The sequence below is a fragment of the Monodelphis domestica genome, chromosome 5 (assembly GCF_027887165.1).
Source record: "Monodelphis domestica isolate mMonDom1 chromosome 5, mMonDom1.pri, whole genome shotgun sequence".
In the NCBI taxonomy this organism is placed as follows: Eukaryota; Metazoa; Chordata; class Mammalia; order Didelphimorphia; family Didelphidae; genus Monodelphis; species Monodelphis domestica.
The window spans coordinates 39,886,986-39,900,491 of NC_077231.1; the positions used below are offsets into that span (position 1 = coordinate 39,886,986).

Consider the following 13,506-nt stretch of genomic DNA (forward strand, 5'->3'; position numbering starts at 1 on the left):
ATTTTTCCAGAATATTTCTTTAAAAAGTTATTTTTTTCTCCAAATTTTGAGTTCTAAATTTTCCCTCCCTGCCCCCCCCCACCCCCCATTGAGCAGGCAAATAGTTTGATCTGTTATACATGTGCTATGATGCAAAACATTTCCATAGTCATGTGTTTAAAAATCAGCTATCCCCCCTTTAAAAATGAAAGAAATATAGTTTAAGAGTATGATTTGATCTTCATTCAGACTCCATCAATTCTTTCTCTGGAGATGCATAGCATTTTTTATCCTGAATTGTTTGGAATTGTCTTGGATCATTATATTGTTGAGAATGGCTAAGCTTTCATAGTTAATCATCATACAGTATTGCTGTTATTGGGTACAGTGTTCTGGTTCTGTTCAGTTTGCATCAGTTCATATTACTCTTCCCAGGTTTTTCTGAAACTATTTAGTTTGTTAGTTTGTATAGCACAATAATCCATCACAATAATAAACTACCACCTATTTTGCTGTTCCTGAATTGATAGGTATTCCCTTATTTTCCAATTCTTTGCCACCATGTACAGAGCTGTTATATATTTGTACATATTAGCTCTTTTTTTTATAATATCTAATTGAGATACAGACCTAGTAGTGGTATTTCTGGGTATGCATGATGATAGCCTTTCGGATTCAGTTCCAGATTGCTCTCCAGAATGATTTGATCAGTTTCTGACTCTACCAGTAGTGCATTAGTGTCCCAGTTTTCCTATATCCCCTCCAAGATTTGTCATTTTCCCTTTTTTTTTTTTGTCATATTGGCCTTCCAGAACATTTTGATGTAAATTACCTTCTGTCTTAGAAAATCTATGCTGAGGAAGCAGCTGGATGGCTCAGTGGATTGAGAGCCAGGCCTAGAGAGGTTCTTGTGCAATCTAGCCTCAGACACTTCCTATCTGTATGACCCCGCACAAGTCACTTAACCCCCATTGCCTAGCACTTACCCCTCTTCTTCCTTGGAACTAATACACAGTCAACATTTCCAAGATAGAAGGGGGTGGTAAGGGCTAGGCAATTTGGGTTAAATGACTGGGGTCACAAAGCCAGGTAGTGTCATGAGGCCAAATTTGAACCCAGGTCTTTGTTTCCAGGCCTATGTAGTGAGTCACTTACCTGCCCCAAATGCCCTTAGAGGAGGTCAACAGGGTTAAGTGACTTGCCCAGGATCAAATAGCTACTAAGTGTCTGAGGCCAGATTTGAACTTTGGAAGAGAAGTCTTCCAAACTCTGGGCCTGTGCTGTATCCACTGTGTCACCTAAAACAATTATTTCTTTTTTGTAGCTATATGTCGCTTGCATTAATTTCTAAAAATATTTAATATGTTTAGGATAACTTTTTATTTTATTTTATTTTTTCAGCTTATTGGGGTGGAGGATTTATTATTTTTAAATTTATTTATTTAGTCAATTTAGAACATTATTCCTTGGTTACAAGAATCATATTATTCCCTCCCCTCCCCCCACCCTTCCCACAGCCGGACGCGCAATTTCATTGGGTATTACTTGAGTCCTTGATCAGAACCTATTTCCATGTTGTTGTTTGCACTAAGAAGTTCATTTAGTCTACATCCCCAGCTATATAGGATAACTTTTTAATCAGATTTCCATATATCATTGTTGTTATTGCTGATAGGAAGAAGATGTAGACTTCTTAGCCAGATTTTCTAAGCTAGTAAATGGAATGGGACAGTCATTGATCGTCAGCTGGACTAAACTGATTAAGAATGGAGATATGAAGAATGCTCAGGAGGCCCTCCAGGCCATTGAAACGAAGGTGGCTCTGATGTTGCAGCTGCTCATTCATGAGGATGATGACATCTCCTCCAATATTATTGGGTTTTGTTACGATTACCTTCACATTTTGAAACAGGTAGGATCCTCTTCATTAAGTTTCAGATATAGTTATATGCCAGAGTAATCATGGGTCCCAAACAGGGGAGGGAGGAAGCGTTCCCATTGGATGGCTGGGCATGGGGCAGGAGAAAGGAGGAATGTCCTCAGCCAGGGTGGAGAAAGGAAGGGGAGGGGAGTGACTGAGCTCTCTGCTCCCTGTGGGCCCCTTCCCCCTGTGTGCTCTTATTGGCTGCTCGACAGAGGGCCTGTCTAGTAATGCACTCTGGGGCAGGGGCAACATGCCGGCAGAGAGCACTCTGCCTGCCATCAGTTTGCAGCCACTGGCCTAAGGCATCATGTTCTCTGGGACAAATTGAGAACCCCTAAATTGCTCGTCTTTGAAGGCCAAGTGTGTGCTAGGCGTGGTATTAAACTCTGGGAACAGCCAAATGAGCAGAGTCCCTGCCCTCAAGGTCCTTCCATCCTCACAGGGGAGGCTGATGAATGAGAGGAAGCTGAAGCTAAAGGGAAGGAAAGAAGAACCTTGAAGGGAACATAGTAGTAAAAGCCCAGCTTGGTGTTTGTGAGCCTTCTGTGGCCTTCATAGCAGACAGAACTCAGCAAGTCAAGGGTTCTGGGTGGAGAGTCCTGTAGCCCTGGCTGACTCAGCATCTTCTAGAAAATGGAGATTGTAGGAAGAACCAGCCAATGGGGGTGGGGGGTGGGGGGAGGAGAAGGATCGCGCTCGGGGCCAAGGGGACAAGTCTAAGGTGATTTGGTTTCAGTGAGATGCAGGAAAGTCTGGGGACGATTGTCGGTTGTTTTGTATTTTGATAAAGATGGGATGCTAAAAACTTCCAGCTAATAAATGAGACCATGGAACACTTGTTCTATGTGATATTTATGTCTGTCTGGTAGAATTGTGCTTAAGTAGTATTACTGGAAGTACAGATGACCTCTAGAGCCTGGCCACTGTCACTCAAACTGGAAGCACTTCTAGTGGTGCCAGAGGTCCAGCCCAGCTCAGTGTAGAGAAGGGCAGCCTCCCGAGGAGCCTTGGCCACAGAATTCAACAGACTGCTTACTAAGATGGGAAAACATGGAGTCTGCTTCATTCAAGAAAAGTTTACTGCAGGGGAGACAGATGAAGGTGAAGCTAAAGGAAAACTAAATGAGTCCCCATGATTAGTGAAAAAAGGATAGGATTTGCACCAGTACATACATGTTGGATTTACTGCTTCTTTTGTTTGTTTTTTTATAGCTTACAATGCTCTCTGATCAACAAAAAGCTAATGTGGAGGTAAGGCTATAAAAGCTTTCTTTGTGTTGAGTGTTTTGTAAATTTCTGTAAGAAAGAGATTGAAGTCACACTGGAGACATTTAGGTCAAAGAACTTCATGTTTTATTATAGGCAATCATGTTGGCTGTTATGAAAAAATTGACTTATGATGAAGAATATAACTTTGAGAATGAGGTAAGTTTTTTATGTTTGGGGGAATAATTTGTGTGAGATGTAGTTTCCAACTTTATTTGCCTCATTACCATAGATTACATTTTCTTAGTGTTAGAATTTTTTTTTCTTTTTAAACCCTGACCTATTTTAGAATCACTACTGTGTTTTGGTTCCCAGGCAGAAGACCTGTAAGGGATAGACAATGGGGATTAAATGACTTTCCTATTTGATTTGAACCTGGGTCCTACTCTGTGTTTGGCTCTCTCTCCACTGAACCAAACCACCCCACCTAGTTGCCTTTCTCATTATCTTTCTTCAGGACTCCATCCTATCCATTAGATCTCTTGTTTTTCAACTGCTTGACTACCTAATTTATCTTGCATTATATACACATGTACATGTTTACATATATGTATGCACACACATATATATCTCCATTTCCACCCTTTGTTCTGTTGAATTGCAAGTTCTTAGAGAGCAAAGCCTTTTTGGTTTTTTGTTTGTATTCCCAGCACCTAGTATAATGTTTATTGCATTGATTTCAATTCTCTTGTGTATAGAATTATTTTTTTTTAAATCTAGTGGAAAATTGAGGAAACATTTGATTTTAGAGAGGTGAACAGTATGTCCCGTGTATCTAGTGATAACATATTGGCGCTTCAAGGCAAGGGCTCCTCCAGGATCGTGCTTATATAATAGATTGCTTTAGAATGTACTATGTTTTAGACATGTAAATGAAAAATCATTTCAGGGTGAAGATGAAGCTATGTTTGTAGAATATAGAAAACAACTGAAATTGTTGTTGGATCGCCTTGCTCAAGTCTCACCAGAGTTGTTGCTGGCCTCTGTTCGTAGAGTTTTTAGCACTACACTGCAGTAAGTTTTTTTTTTTACTTTAATTTGAAAGATTATATATTTTAAACAGAAAAAAAGGTTTAGTGGTCACTCTGGATCATTCTTGGCTACAATTGATGTGGGATTGACATAAATGATTTAAGACTCCAAAGGGGTGAGGGTGGGGAGAGTAGAACATGTGGCACAAATGGGGCAGCATTGTGGTGGGAAGGGCCCTACACTTGGAGCCAGAAATTGTGGATTTCATTTCTAGTTCCTCTGCTAGGTGCAAGTCACTGACTGTGTCAATGTGGGCCTTTTTTGTTCTCTTCATTTGGTTTAAGATGTTTTACAAGATGTGAATTCTCCTCACCCTTTCATTTGAACCAGTGTCATAGAGTTCTATGCCAAACTCCTCCCCAGAGGGCCTAGAAAACATTTGCCTTAACTTCTAGAATTCCACTCTAGTGTATTTCTTATTTTAAATGCAACTGCACATCACAACCTTTGTTGTTGTTAACCCTTGAAGGAACTTTGTTCCCTAGGAGACAGAGTTGTGGAACTCTAACCTTGTAGAGTATTTGAATAGATCATATATTTTTTTTTGTCAGGAATTGGCAAGCTACTAGGTTTATGGAAGTTGAAGTAGCAATAAGATTGCTGTATATGTTGGCAGAAGCTCTTCCAGTATCTCATGGTGCCCACTTCTCAGGTGATGTTTCAAAAGCTACTGCTTTGCAGGACATGATTCGAACTGTGAGTATGTTGGAGATTATAGAGTTTTTATTTTCCTAAAAAACAACAACAACAACAACAAAAGTTATTTCACTATGAATTAATGGTATTCTTTGTCTTGGTTTCTCATTTTTTTCCCCACTGCAGTTGGTAACATCTGGTGTCAGTGCCTATCAGCATACATCAGTGACATTAGAGTTCTTTGAAACTGTAGTACGATATGAAAAGTTTTTTGCTGTTGAACCTCAGCACATTCCTTGTGTTCTAGTAAGTAGCATTAATTCTTAATTTGTTGCTTTTTTTCAGTGTGTTGTCTATGCTTTCCAATTTCTCCCAGAGCAGTCTTTTCCCAAGACTTTTTTGCTCTGTAAACTTTGAAAACTTGTACCTTACTAAATAAATCTACAAATATCTCCTTGTGTGTGGCTAGCTTTTGTGCAGAGTAATTGTTAGACCAGATCCTTATCTTCTTGGAACTTGTAATACTGTGATAAATCATAGGGACATAAAGATAACAGATTATATATTCTGCAAGTAGGTGCATATAAAATATAAAAAGCACTTCTTTTTGCCCTCTAGATGGCATTCTTAGATCAAAGAGGCCTGCGTCACTCTAGTCCAAAAGTAAGGAGCAGAACAGCGTATCTTTTCTCTAGATTTGTCAAGTCTCTCAAGTAAGTAGAAACTTCCTCTGTTGCTGGGTTTTTAAATATTATTTAGATAACTTTTAATCAGCACAATAACATTTTGGCTGAAATAGTTGCTTAAATTCTTCTAAAATTATAGTTTTTCCTGAATTTCTCCCATGTAACACACATTTACTATTTATTGGATGAAATCTCTCTATCTTTATTTTATGTTCTGTCTTTTCTACATTGTGGCTACTACAGGTTTTGTTTTCTTTAAATATCTTCCCTTTGTGCTCATAGCTTCTGTTCCCAGTCTCAATTGCCAGCCATTAAACAAACCAGAAGTCTCATTTGCTGCTTTGCATCAGTCAGGGGTCTGTTGGAAATCCAATCAAGAGAAAGAGCTGGTTTAATTAATTTTCTGAATTCTGTGGATAATATTCTTCCTATTGACTTCTTATGATTATGGATCCTATTTTTACCAAAGATCTTAGTTGCAGCAAATAAAAGTTTAGGATTCCCCTTGTTTACTAAAAAGTTATGCCGCTTCCAAAATAGCTTTTCTATTGATTTTCTAAGGCTTTTAAGCTTTTTGTTTAAAACATTTTATCTTCTTTATTTCCTTCTAACATTCAGTAAACAAATGAATGCTTTCATTGAGGATATTTTGAACAGAATACAAGACCTGTTGGAGCTTTCTCCACCTGTAAGTATCAGTTCTTATGCTGACAAATTTTTCCCCAGTAGTTAATGCTGAACTGCCTCTTAGGAGCACAAAAATGGTAACTATAGAGAGGCAAAAACCTTCTCATCCTAGTGGTGGCTGATTATTTTTTATCTCAGAACCCTCTCATTGTTTCAAATATCAGTGAAACGGGGAACCACTCCCTTGTACAGGGATCTCTGAAAGTGATTACCGTGCTTAGCTCAATAATACAATTTTTAATTAATGAGACTTGAGTCAAAAGGCTTGGTTAACTGAAATCTTACTCAAATTTATTCTTGCTTTGTCAATTCCAGTGCTCTGAAGCATAATAAAAAAAATTACACTTAATGCTTTTATTTTCAGCAAGGCTCATTAGACATATTTCGGTATCTTTTTAACTCTCCCACACAGTCTCTTTAAAAAAAAAACACAACCTAGTCAATCAGCTGATAAATTTTCTTTTCTTTCTTGTCTCCTAAGATAAACTACACAGTTTATTTCCATTTCCTTGAAAGTTCCTTGGCAGCTCTCCTTGGGCTCGGGGCTTTGGTGTGAAAGTAGGTACTAATAAGAACCCATTAGCGGAAGATATATTTATTAGAAGTGCATCTTTGGACAATAAGTAATGATTTGTACTTAGTTGAGAAAGTCTTGTTTCAAGAATTTGATTTCTGAAGTTTATTGGCAAAGATGTTCCAAAATAATTGGCATTTTGTTTTATGCAATAAATGTATTTCTAAAAAATACATATAATATTAAGTACCTTTAATTATTTAAAGGAAGACAAAGCAATTTCTTTTTAGTGTAGATAACCATGCCTTTATCTCTTAGATGATTGAACTTGTAAAGTCTAGTGGTATTTAATTTTTTTCTCTAGCTTTTGTGAAAAGTATAAATGCAAACCTAAAATGAATATAAATTAGCTATTTGAAATTTTTACAAGGGAATAATACAGTAAAGCAACTTGGAGAGAAACTTTTTCCCATATTACAGCATTTTTTTCTAGATTACATTCCTTTTTTTTTTTTAACATTTTGAGTACATTTTTTCTTACCCTCTCTTTCCCTTAGATGGCAAGCAATTTTATATTGGTTATACACATGCTGTCATACAAAGGATTTCCATATTCCTCATGTGGGAAAAGACTTGTTTAAAAAAGAAAGAACCATGAAGAATGGTTAATACTCATTCAGGCTCCATCAGTTCTTTGGAGGTGGATAGTGTTTTTTTTCATTACCCCTTTGGGGGATGTCTTTTGTATTGCTGTATTAGTGAAAATGGTGAAGTCATTTATCACATAGTATTGCTGTGGCTCTGTATAATGCATCAGTTTATATAGGTCTTTCCAGGTTTTTCTGAAATCTTATAGAACTTTCTCACAAATTGAATTTACTTGATTTTGTTTATAATTTTTCAGAAATGATTTGCAATGGCATTTCTATTTTTAGTTAATACTTTAAAACTAGTTCTGAAGACTCTACTTTTTAGTATTGAATACATTTGAATTTGTGTTTTGCTGTCCCAAAGAACACTAGTACCATTTTCATCTTAATCATATCAACCCTTTAACGTTGCCACAAAAAAAAATTTTAAATAAGAAATTAATATGCAGAGATTACTTAAAGGACATACATCTCCTTCTAGGAAAATGGTTACCAGTCTTTGTTGAGCAGTGATGATCAGCTCTTTATTTATGAGACCGCAGGAGTACTAATTGTCAACAGTGACTACCCAGCAGAAAGGAAACAGGCTTTAATGAGGAATCTGTTGACTCCATTAATGGAAAAGTTTAAAATTTTGTTAGAAAAATTGATGCTGGCACAAGATGAAGAAAGGCAGGCTGCCCTAGCAGACTGTCTCAACCATGCTGTTGGATTTGCCAGGTGAGTATAAATTAACAATTTTTAAAAAAATAAAGACTTAGCTCAATTCTTAAATAGTAGCCATTTGATCTTGTGGGAAGAAGTACAGGCTTGCGAATACTGGAAATATTTAATGGAATCCAAAAATGTTATGAGATAATCCTATTTTATTCACAATCCTTAAATTGTTGTGGCTCTTATTATGATTGGGCTTTTTATGTTGATCTCTTGGTCATTCGAATCTGCATGTTTTAGGGACATTAAAAAAGTGTATATTTGTATGTTAGTGCTGGATTTTGAAACCTTATACTTTTGCCTTAACACTGGTAAATAGGGGGTCCAGGGAGTTACTTAAACATTTGTGTTTACTGTATTAAGTTATTTAGATTCTGGATCATTGCTCAACCAGAGGTCATATGAGATCCTCTCTTCCCCTTTTTTCTTTTCTTTCTTCCTTTCTTCCTTCCTCCCTCCCTCCTTCCCTCCCTTACCTTCTGGCAGAAGACTGGTAAGGACTAAGCAATGGGGGTTATTTGACTTGCCCGGGGTCACACAGCTGGGAAGTGTCTGAGGCCAGATTTGAACCTAGGCCTTTCCATCTGTAGGCCTGGCTCTCAATCTACTGAGCTACCCAGCTGCCCCTTCTACCCCTTTTTCTAAAGATTGTAGTTTTCGATACTAATTCAAAAGATACAAGCACATGTAATACATGAATCACACAATTTGAGAGTTAAAAGAAATCCCTGTGACTATCCCAACGCATATGTGAAAGGATTCCCCAGGATCACCTAGTGGTTAGATATCTGAGATTTGTTTTCAAATATAGGTACATTTAGTCTCTTCAAAAACCCGATCTAGAGATGCCACATAATAATAAAGCTATAATGCAGTTGCAGCTTTTGAGTAAAAAGAACAAAATACTCCTTGTTTACCCAGGTTTTTGTTTGTTTGTTTTTTGTCATTTGAGCTCATTGTTTCCAGGTAAATTGAGTAAAGTATAAGACCTGTTAATCCATAGTGTTCTTCGGTTATTATATTCTCTTAGTCAATACTTTTAACAGCCTGCAATAAAGTGGACTATCTTGGGGTATGATTATCATTTATTTATCCTACTTTACATTTTTCAGTGTATTACATTCCCTCAGGTACCCCATAATTCCAAGAATGAGAATACTACAAATGAGAAGTGTCATTCAGACGGGATGTTATAATGTACATGTGGATCTCTACAGGCACATACTGACTGAGAAAACTATTTGAAATTTTATTTTATTTTGCATTTTATTATGCTACTCACAATACATAATTATTAATAATGTGTTGTCTTTTTGTTGACTTTCTCAATTATATTTTAATCTAGTTGGTTAGATAGTGGCCATGTGTTTGGCACTTCTGCCAGAAATCATTGTATTTCAAAAATAGCTCATTTTTTGCCTTGTTTTTTAGTAGAGCATATTTTATCCATTGCCTTTACCATTTTCTAATCTGTGGATGATATTGATAAAAACATTTCAATTGAGCTTTTGATTTTATTATTTACACAGCCGAACAAGTAAAGCTTTCAGCAACAAACAGACTGTGAAACAGTGTGGCTGTTCTGAGGTTTATTTGGACTGTTTACAGACATTTCTGCCAGCCCTCAGCTGTCCTTTACAGAAGGAGATTCTCAGAAGTGGCGTCCGTACTTTTCTTCATCGAATGATCATTTGTCTTGAGGAAGAAGTTCTTCCCTTCATCCCTTCAGCCTCAGAACACATGCTTAAAGACTGTGAAGCCAAGGACCTTCAGGAATTCATTCCTCTCATCAATCAGATTACAGCTAAATTCAAGGTAGGGATTCTTCCAGGTCCAGGAGGCTGGCGGTGAGGTTATCTATCCTCCAGCCTGTTCTCGACTCTGTTTTGTTTTGCCTGATTTAAAGAATATGCTTCATACATTTTTTTCCTACTTTCCTCCCTCCTTTAATAATGGCAGTAGAGGAAACATCTCTTGTTGAAGTCTAGTGGCCAGAAAAATTCTGTTTTAAGTAGGGAGTTCATAGCTAAGGGGTCTCTGGGTGGTTTTATGCAGATGCCCTGCACTGTGGCTTGATTATACTGTAGACGTGATCATGGATCTCCAAAGGCATGGCCATGTAATGGAGCCAGAGCCATAGCAGTTCCTATTAAGTTTGAAAGGCTTCATATATCCTGGTAATGATTCACGTCATCTGCAAACTAGGGTGATCACCTCTCTTTGCCACTTGGGGCCTAGAGAGAGTGGAGTCTGCTTTGGTGCAGAAATGTCTACATCATATGATGTCACAGAAATGTGATAACGTAGACTTAGTGCAATAATTCAAAGTTTACTATCACATGATTGATATTATAGCAAAAATGCCTATCTTGGGGCATCAGCCCTGAAAATTGCCAGCAGCTTGGGCATTTTAGGTTATTTTTAGAGTTTACGTGAGACTTTGATTTGTTTTGCCCAAAGTAATTCAATAAATAATTTTCATGAGAATTATAGTTGGTTTATTAGTCCTTGTCATTCACAAAGACAAATTGTATATTTGTAAAGATTTGTTGCAGCAGGCCAAATCACTTTCCCTTCATATATAGAAGTCAATTGCTGTTTCTTAATAGTATTTTTAAAATTTAAAAATAGTATTTTAAAATAGTATTTTAAAAAAACAAAGTTGTATATTTTTTGGAGCAAAGCAGGTGTAGAACTGAACAGTGGAACTCTTCCCCTAGCTGACTCAAAAAAGACTAAAAGTCGCAAGAGTTTTTTCTCTCTGATAACTGATAATCCAGTATGAATTTAGGTTTCTGGGAATTTGTCATTTGAGGGAGGAAGGAAAGATTAGAGAATGCTTAGTGTGCACAGCTGCCTATGAACATTGTTTTTGACTGATCCAAGACTGATGTGGGTCACTGGGCCAGAGCCAGAGAAGAGTCCTCCCCTTCCCCCTGTGTGTGAACTAGAGCTGAACCAGGTGGGTCCCCCGGGCTTCAGAGAGCCCCCTTGTGCCTGTGCTGGATTCAGCCTTGTGTAGGGGGCCGAAGCTAATTGTTAGATTTTCTGCAGGATCATCTCAGAGGTGGCTGCTGCTACTGCCAGTCAGGGCCTGCTCCCCCCCTTCCCAGGGGCCCTGCTTCCTCATGTTTGCTGGCACAGAGGGTAAGTAACTGTGGCTCCTCTTCCAGACGCAGGTGTCGCCGTTTTTGCAGCAAATGTTCATGCCTTTGCTTCACGCCATCTTTGAGGTGCTGCTTCGCCCCGCAGAGGAGAATGACCAGTCTGCTGCTTTGGAGAAACAGATGCTGAGGAGGAGTTACTTTGCCTTCCTGCAGACAGTCACAGGGAGTGGGATGAGCGAGGTCATTGCCAACCAGGGTGAGAACAAAGCTCTGCTCCATCTGTCCTGACCCGCAGCCTCCCTCCCTGCCAGCACAGTCATGTGATGGTGATGAGCTCCTGCCTGGCAGGGTGGGCCTTGGGCTGAGTGAGGGGACAAGGGCTCCGGCCCCAGCTCCCTGTCAGGGCCAGGGGGGTGAGGGTGGGGACGGGCTGGGGAAGGCTCCTGGACAAGGCGGGTTTACTTGAGACTAAAGAAGCCATGGAGGTTGCTAGTTGAGTGAAATGCCTGGAACCGAGAGGTAGGGAATAGCCAGCAAGTCTGTCACCAGGCTGAAAAGGACTGGTAAAGCCAGAAAGGAAGCTAGGGGCTGCTTATGAAGGGCTTTGAATACCAGGTGTAGCATTCTGTATGGATCGGGGGACAGTGGGGAGTCATTTAGTTTAGTCCATTTGGAGTGAGGGAATATGTGGCCAGCCATGTGCTTAAGGGAAATCACATTATTGGCAGAAGGGCCAGAGAAGTGGGACAGGGAGAGACCTGAGGCAGGCAACTCGCCATTGTAACAAATTGGGGGCCAAAACTGTCAGTGGCCCTTTCGGGACCTATCTGAGAGGTTTTGTACAGTGGACATGGCTTGGAAACAACTGGGATACGGAGAAGGTGAGAGATAGTAAGGAGTCCTGAGAGGCACTGGCAAGATAGTGGAGCCCTCTGCAGTGACTGGGAGGGGAGAAGGCTGAAAGGAGGCTGGGAAGCTGTAATCAGAGGTGAGCTGAGAGATGTGGCAAAACTGTGTAATGAGCTGCCAGATAGGCTCAGCCTACTGGGAAGTGTACATAAACAGCAGCTGGTTTTGTATAGGAGCACAGTTGTAAAATTCTTTGAAAATCACTTTTTAAACAATTGGAACTTGTTCAGAGTTTTAAATCGAATTGTTTCTCTTTTGTGGTTCTTTGAGAGCACATTTGCTGTCTTCTTGCCAACAGATTTTCCTAAGATTGGAATAGTTCTCTTTTCCTATCCTAAAAACAGAATGTCACCTCCTTAGTCTATATTTTGAATAGGAAACCAATAGGGAAAACTTTGTTTCTTGAGTTTTGCTTTATCTATTTGAAAAGAAAAAAAACATTAAGGAGTAAAGTATATTTGGAAATCATAACCTCCTGTAGTGATGTCCTCACGCACCTTTAATGTGCTTTACTATGGATTGTCATTCATATTAAACATTATCATATTTTTAAAGGTGTAATACAATATCCTGTTTGGTTGAAAAATGACATGGATAAGTAATTCTAGTGTGCAAAGCTTCAACCTCTTTTCTTAGCCAAAATACAGCATCTTTTAAAATTCCTAATTCATCCTTAAAAGCAAGGTCAAGACTTTGTTGTGTGTGTGTCAAAGTTCAGATGAATTAGATACAACCTCTTGTATAAAACCTTGGTTTTGTAGAGTTAGTCAACACAATTGTTGCTGTAGCAATAATAATATAATTCAATAATAGTAATAATTGAAACTATCGCTCCTATAATTGTCAATATCAAGCATTTGGAGCGATGCATAACGATAGTAAATACTTTGTGACAAAATGGACAGTTGGAGTAGATGCCCATGTCTGTAAGATTCACAGGTAACCACACCAATGGTGGTTGGTACATAATAGCTATAAAGCTATTGTCATGAATAGAATCTATACATAGATGTAGATGAGAGTTTAAGTAATGTAGGTTCCCAATTAAAAATCTCAAAGTTTGTTCTACCTGACATCTCATCCTTTCTAGGATTTTGACCAGGACAATCTGTCCATGATAAATCCCTGTGCAGTGTCTCTACCTGATTTAAACATGATTTTTTTTTCTGTTGTTGTTGTCAAGGCTACTAGGTCTATGTTGTGGTTGATAAATTCTGTCCCCTTTTCCTATGAGAGCCATACCAATGCCTACATAATTGTTAGCAGTAGCATTTCTTACAATCCAAGTTTGAATTTTACAATGTATATAAACTAAATTCCTTTTGTCAGTACATAGCGTAGACATACAAAATGAAGGGTATACAGTACTGTCTGAATAATTGTAGCTAGTCCCTTCTGATTC

The 13,506-nt window shown here is 38.5% G+C and overlaps 1 protein-coding gene across 7 annotated transcripts in view; it reads left to right on the forward strand.

The window, feature by feature from the left end:
* XPOT (exportin for tRNA) overlaps positions 1–13,506 on the forward strand; it is a 41,888-nt gene that overhangs the window by 19,368 nt on the left and 9,014 nt on the right. For all 7 annotated transcript variants that reach the window (XM_056800698.1, XM_056800696.1, XM_056800697.1 and 4 more), the window contains 11 exons: positions 1,655–1,891; positions 3,116–3,154; positions 3,266–3,328; positions 4,059–4,183; positions 4,753–4,897; positions 5,024–5,143; positions 5,456–5,550; positions 6,142–6,211; positions 7,856–8,094; positions 9,618–9,903; positions 11,262–11,451. In XM_056800698.1, coding sequence (XP_056656676.1) covers positions 1,655–1,891; positions 3,116–3,154; positions 3,266–3,328; positions 4,059–4,183; positions 4,753–4,897; positions 5,024–5,143; positions 5,456–5,550; positions 6,142–6,211; positions 7,856–8,094; positions 9,618–9,903; positions 11,262–11,451 — 1,609 coding nt within the window. The remainder of the gene's footprint in view (positions 1–1,654; positions 1,892–3,115; positions 3,155–3,265; positions 3,329–4,058; positions 4,184–4,752; positions 4,898–5,023; positions 5,144–5,455; positions 5,551–6,141; positions 6,212–7,855; positions 8,095–9,617; positions 9,904–11,261; positions 11,452–13,506) is intronic.